General features: G+C 45.9%; 1 protein-coding gene across 2 annotated transcripts in view; it reads right to left on the bottom strand.

Moving 5' to 3' along the window:
- Positions 1-1990: 1990 nt before the first annotated feature.
- The window catches only part of PEX14 (peroxisomal biogenesis factor 14), a 77465-nt gene continuing 72653 nt past the window's right edge, over positions 1991-6802 (bottom strand). For both annotated transcript variants that reach the window (XM_038166762.2, XM_038166761.2), the window contains 2 exons: positions 6273-6364; positions 1991-3832 (listed from right to left, as the gene is read on the bottom strand). In XM_038166762.2, coding sequence (XP_038022690.1) covers positions 3367-3832; positions 6273-6364 — 558 coding nt within the window. In that variant the 3' untranslated portion in view covers positions 1991-3366. The remainder of the gene's footprint in view (positions 3833-6272; positions 6365-6802) is intronic.

Genomic DNA, 6802 nt, shown 5'->3' with positions numbered 1-6802 from the left:
ATTACTGGAAAGCACCAGCCTGACGTTAATTCCTCTAGGGGAGAGCACAGGCTCACAGGGTTTCACTGGAATGTGCCCAAATGACACTCTTTAGAGGGAGCTCCCTTCACCCATTTTCTACCCTGTACCAAGAACCTACAGAAACCATGCTGCGAACCCACTGAACTCACCAACCTGAGTGTTGTCTTCTCTGCCAAAGCCCAGGCTGGTTACACTAAAATACAGTCCTTGAATTATGCAGCTGGTGAGTGACTGCCTGCCGGTGCTGTCTGTCTTGTTCTGCAGAAAAAGGGTTCGATACCTGGTCACCTTTAGTTAATGTGATGTGATCTCAGTGCCTACTAGCTGTTGAGCTAAACAGCAGCTGATACAAGAAGCTGGTTTCTAGTCAAAAAAAAAAAAAGAAAAAATAATCACAAGTTAGCAGGCAGGCTACGTGGTTCACTGGGACCAAAACACTTGCCCTGAAACTCCTGCTATGCTGGAAAGAAAGGCAAGAAATTAGAGGCTGAAGAATAACACTCATGATTCCCAAAAATACCTACTGGCAAGAAGGTCTGGCTTCTTCCAAATTCCCTCCTGGTGGGCTGGATCTCTTCAACGAAGTACGCAAGACCCCATCAGCAGCCAGAGGCCCAGAGTCAGATTTTTTGAGCAATGGGCTACGAGGGAGCTTTCTGTGATTCATATGGGGCTGGGGTAAGGAAAAAACGTGACCTATTCAGCTGGTAAAGGTTGCAAGGAGCAAAAGCTGAGGGAGGAAAAAGGGCAGTTGAGGAAAACTGCCTTTTACTCTGCACCAGAAATCTTAAGGTAAATTAATTGAACACTGGGAACATGAAGGAAAGGGGGGAAAAATGAACCCGCAGGGATGCTTGTACTGTAAACCTCGTAAGTCACTCTGCAAGGCACATACCTCAGCAACATATTTTCCACATTTCACCAACTGCTGTTGTCCAGGCACTTTCTATTTTCAAAACCTTCTATGTATATAAAATGTACACAGGCAGGACAACACTTTTTCATTACATCCCTGCGTTCAGTCGTGTTTTCTTCTCACAAGGATTCTTGGCATGGAGAAATGAAAAGTGCCATCCCTTAATAAAAGCCTGTCCTTTTAAACACTTTCAAATTTGCCCTGTTTTAGCTAAACGTGACGTTCTTTGTGAACGTTAAACAGCGGAGAGAGAGACGGAGAGGGAGCGGGAGACACACACACACACTCACTCACTCCTGGGGAAGATATTCGTCCATTTAAGGAATGAGAAATCATCACATTCAGCAGCAGGTCTAAATACAGTAATATGAAGGTCCCTTTCACTCCCCCTGAGCAGGAAAATGTCACTCTGCACCAGACACCCAAATACTCAGGATTCAAGTAAATCCCTCATTTTTAAGGAGGGAGCCAAACACTTCTGTTGAGCAACGATGGGGCTGCAGTAGTGACGAGCTGCTGTACACCACTTCTTTCAATGGCTTCTGTGCCGACATGGCAGGGTTAGAGACCAGTCATGGGACCCGGCACAGCATTCCCTGCCCGCAGATAAGCCTCGGGGCCATGGGATATCTCACACGCTGCCTTCAGCACCTCCTGCTGCCAGGGTGGAAGGGAGCGCTGCGCCGCATTCTGCACCCTGCAGAGCCTCCTGCTGGGAGGACGGGGACCAGAGGAGCTGCGTTTTACTCACCAGTGATCCATCCATCATCTCACCCTCTGCAACAACGGAGGCAACCTAGAATTACGGTGGTGTTGGAGCTATTTGTGCTGTACTTTATAATGCACTTCCACCATTCTCTACACTGCCTCCTGCTGACATAACCTAGGACTGGAGCAGCTAGAAAGCAAGCCAACCACAAACATCCATCAGAAAACATTTTATACAGACTGAATTTCTGTAACCTCCCCTTTTCCCTCCCTTTACCACCCTGCACAAATTATTTCTCCATATTTCTCCCCTCAAAAAAGAGCCACAGTAATCCAGTAACAGCCTGGTGTTAAATAGTGGTAACTCATATTTATTACAATTATATACAATCGTATTTTATATTTGGAATCTATACATGATCACACAGACGAGCACGCTTGCTTGGTGAGGACAGTGAGACTCAGTTGTTACAAGAATTGCTCCGCTAAGAGGCTCTGATGCAGTGAATAATATAATTGGACACCACCATTTTAACAGCCGAGAACACAATGCTGCAAATGAGAGGTTTTAAAGTTCACTGTTTTAATTTGTATATAGCCCCAATGGGGCAAAAAAAAAAGGCTGGACTGGGCAAGAAGGGCCAGCGGTGTACCTCAGAGCTGGAATTGTTTTCTCTTCTGTAAAGACTGCCTTGCTAAAGCAGGTGCCTGTCACTGGGTAGGTGCAGGTCTCAACTGATCATTTAATACAGGTTTTCTCCTCATTTAGGGAGAAAAACAAGCTAAGAACCATTGCAACAATTCAAAATTAACCAATTATTTCAGCATCTGATATCATCTCATTCAGGGCAGCTATAAATAAAATGTAAGATGTCAAAAACTGATGCGAGCTCCTTCTCTTTGGAGGAAGAAGTGTAGTAATTGGGATGAGTGGGGTCATCTTTTAAAGCCTTCTTTTACTGGGGAGCAATCAGTAACAAAGCCACCTGTTCTCATGCATTTTACTGTGGCCATGAAACCTGGACTTGGTCCCAAGCAAGAGGCCAGTTTGAAGAGTGGAAGGGAGTGTGTGGGGTGGAAATAGTGTTCTTTGGACCCCACAAGAAATTTAGTGTTTTCAAATGCTAGGTAGTTTCAGGAATTTGAGACTTGACGTAAGGCTTGGAAGAAGGTGGCTGAGACTGAGATCTGGTGAGGAATTCAGGATTAAACCGTTCTTTTTTGGTGACAGAATACCAATTAGTTTGAGAAATAAAACAGGTATTTGGGGAAACAGTGAGAATTGCCTAGGGGATTATGTGGGGATTGAAGACTTGTGAAATCAAAGAGCTCGGCACAGAAAAGTTTCTGAAACTGAATGGAAGGACTCTAGGATGCAGCAAAGAGGCTGACCACTTCAGGAGAGATGCTGAGAGTTTTAGTAAGGGGACTTATGTAGTTGTGGGGCATGGTAAGGCGACTGGTCTTCCAGCCTAGGCAGTGACCCCAGCTCATGGGGAGAAGGTAGGTCTGGGAGGGGAGAAGAAGCCACTGCAACGCTGCACAGCCTTGTGGTGAAACAGGGCCCACCTTATTCACCGGGCAATCATGACCCTACTCAAGGTCAATCATGGAAGAATCACTGGAAGGGATGGTGGCACTCCACAAAATGGGAGAGGCACCGGGGACAGTGCAGGAGGCTAGGGAAGATGTACAGCAGCATCAGCAAAAGCCAGGGTGCTTTAGTCAATCTCGTTCTCATTGCTGGCCCCCTCAGGTCTTCGTAGCTTTTCCACTTGCTCATTAATCTGCCCATCCCCTCCTCTCCGGTCCTCAGTCTGGACACCCAGACATTCCTCCTCATCCACGTGGCTCACATCATCATCCTCATCATCCTCTTCCTCCTCTTCATTCCTTTTGTTTTCCCTTTTCTCCTCCTCGCCTTGCACCTCCATCCGCACTTGGCTCTTGACATCGATCACCGCCTTGTTGCCTTCCTCGGCGCTCAGCAGATGGCAGCTGACCTTGGAACCCTCCGGGCTGTGGTTCTCCTTGACCGGTGAGGAGGTGGTGGACTCGTTGCTGACGGGTGAGATGTCGCTGCTGCTGTTGTGGTTGGCAACAGCAGGGTTGGAGGGCGAGCTTGGCTTCACTGGGATCTGCCACGACGGGATCTTAGGAGCCGAAGGGGAGGGAGGGAATTGCCTCCTTGGGGGAGAGAAAGGGAGGAAGAAAAGGAGAGAAAGGGGCTTTTATTAAAAACACTGAGGGGTTATCATTGGAGAGAATGGTATTTGTAATGGGGAAATCACGTAAAGCAGGACTGAAACTTCAAGTCTCCTTTGTCACAAGTGAACAAGAACAAGGCCACTTCTTCAGGCAGAAGCTCAAAGTGTTTTACCCAGTAATTGAGGCTACACACCAGTAATCTGAAGTACTAAAATGATCTGGTTCGGCCAATTTCACAGAGTAAGTTAGCACTCAGGAATGCTGCCTCTGGAAAGACATGAGTGTCCCTTTTAAAACAATCACTAATTAATTGGTAAGGAAAATTCCCACTGGAGCAAGAAGTCAGAGACATCAGCTCCTGGTACCTGAGCCAAGAAATTTCACCACCTGGCTCTTGCCTCCGCTGTGATACACAGCTATTGCACGCTGGCTCATTACAATCCAGAGCCTATCTCCTAGTCCCAGCATGCACTTTACATGTTTGGGCCAGATCCTGGCTGTTGCAAACTGGTTCAGCTTCTCTGATTTGAATGGAGATGTACTGGCTTGCACCAGCTGAGAAGCTAGCTGCTCTGTCCTCAGTGAGTCCTCTCCAGGTGGGCTTTAAGGATTTGATAGTGCCAAGCTAATCCCAGCTCTGAAATGAGAATGTAAATACTAAACATGACAAATGTAAGTGCAATGGGGAGCCCTGGTACTCTCAGAAAGTGATCCATAATGAAGAGTACAGCAAAAAGGCGTGTCTGCTGTGATGCTCCCTATGTGTCCTTGCTTTTGTAACATGGAAAGTGGGAGTATGAAGAGATATCAGATCCCCCTCTGAAAAGGATGATCTGTGACAGGGCGTTCTCATGGCACTCAGGTGAACTGGCAGTGCCATGGGCGAGAGCAGAGCAGACCAAAGCTGTCTGTTCTCCTACAGGGAGTCCTTGAACACAACAGGGTCCATTTCCACAGACTGACCTAGGAACAGCAGTTGCACTCACCTTCCTCTTCCCACTGCCACCACTAGTCATGGAAGAACTCTGCTGATCTAACCTCCATCTCCTGTGAGTGCAATAAGCTAATGCCTGCATTATTCAAACCAGTATCATAAATGCAATCAGCAAATTCAGTCTGGAGACTTTCTTGGCTCCAGTGTTGCTGCTGCCTCCTCACGCAGAAACATTAGCCTTTTTGTTAAAAAACCAACAGCAAAGTTTGCTTTCCCTAAAGTACCTACACCCCAGTTGCATAAAAGTGATTTTTCCCTAATGGCAGACAGCCCTCACCCTTGCCCATTCTGGAAAGCCACTTCTCCTCTGCTGGTGGCCATCAGCAGATGGCAGAAAGACTTTGTGCCAAATGTATAAATCAAAGAGGGAACCCTTCTTGACAGGCAGACCAAGGGACAGGTAAGCGTCTTTGCTTCCTATTCATCCAGCCTGACAAGCAGAGGCCTAAGAAAGAAGACCGGGTCTGTAATCTCTGGGCAACCTTCCTGTTGCTGAAGAGATGTCATTAACTAGTGCTCTCTCCCAGCAGTGGTGCCACTGTGACCCAACTTAACAGACAGTAACTTAGTATGTGTCCCCAGTCCTCCACAGCTTTCTGCTGTGACTGCTGGTGGGAACAGGAGGTGTGGCAAGAATTTAAAAGACTATTAAAGCCAATACACTCTTCAGACTTCTGAAAAGCATTCTTGCTGAGATTCAGAGTATGTCTAGTCCAATCAGAGATCAGTCTTTGAAGTCCATCTCTGAGGAAAAAGATGATTTGAGAAGACTTAGTTGCATGTGGAAGGAGGTTAAGGGAGTCAGATCGGAGTGAAAGGATCAAAAACTGAAACGCTTAATAAACTCTTAAGTACTGGTTTTAGAAAACAAAGGATTTCCTCAAAAACTGAGATCCTTAGGACTGTCCCACAGGCTGAGATTTCTCTCACCTCATTTCAGACTTGTACAGTGTAAGATGTCTACATCTGAGCTAGCCAATGGAGAGAAAAAGGCTCTGCTAAAGTGCAATTTATCCTGGTTGTGCCCTAACCATGAATGGGGCAGAGGAACCGTATCCACCAGTGGTTCTCTCTCCATAACAGAATGGAGGAGGGCAGCTCACGTGTAGCCAACAGCACGAACTAGGTGAGAGGCATCCTCCCTGTGGTGAAAGGCAGAGAATTCCTCTATTGCAAACAAAAGGGAAAAATCTTATTAATTATTAATTGCCCAAAGCGCTCTGTGATTTAAGGCAAATTTGAAAAACATTCTGAGACCTGCAAATAGAAAGTGTAGCAGAGTGCAAAGTGGTATTATTAAAATAGCAATAACAGGATATAGAGCTAGTTCCTGTTGGAAATGTCTTTCCTCTCTATGACTAAGAGAATCCCAGAAAGCAACCCTTCCCCACACAACCATCTTCCATCAGCATATTCTGTCCATACCGGTTCAGGAGGAGTCCTTTTAATGAGTAGATCTCAGATTTCAGTTCATTAATATTCTGTGACTCCAGAATCCAGTTGGTAGAAGTTGTTGCCTATAACATGGAAAAGAAGGTGTAAAGATCAAAGCATGAACTGGGAGATAGCTCACAAATGTCAATTTTTCTATCTCATCTTACCTCTCCTCCCATCTGGGAATCTCAAGCTGGGGCTAACATACATAAGCTCTATCACTTAAAATCTCAGATCTGAGCAAACCAAATTCCACAATGAAGGCGGACCTGGATGGATCCCCACAATAACCAGAAATAAAAATTGTTTCAAGGTGCTCAGACAATTCAAATATTTGCTTTCAGGTTAGAGGACTAATTAATCTTGTTTCCAACAACCATTGCTGAAGCATCTCAAGGGGACCTTTCTTTTTCCTTTAGAAAGCAGCCAGCACTTGTGAGAATTCAGACAAAGCAAGCTCTGCACAGCATGTTTTCCTCCAGTATGTCAAACAGAGAAGAATACACAAAGACATAAACCAA

Source organism: Anas platyrhynchos, chromosome 22, assembly GCF_047663525.1.
Source record: "Anas platyrhynchos isolate ZD024472 breed Pekin duck chromosome 22, IASCAAS_PekinDuck_T2T, whole genome shotgun sequence".
In the NCBI taxonomy this organism is placed as follows: Eukaryota; Metazoa; Chordata; class Aves; order Anseriformes; family Anatidae; genus Anas; species Anas platyrhynchos.
The sequence above is the reverse complement of the archived record's forward strand: the minus strand, read 5'-3'. Positions and strand labels throughout refer to the sequence as shown.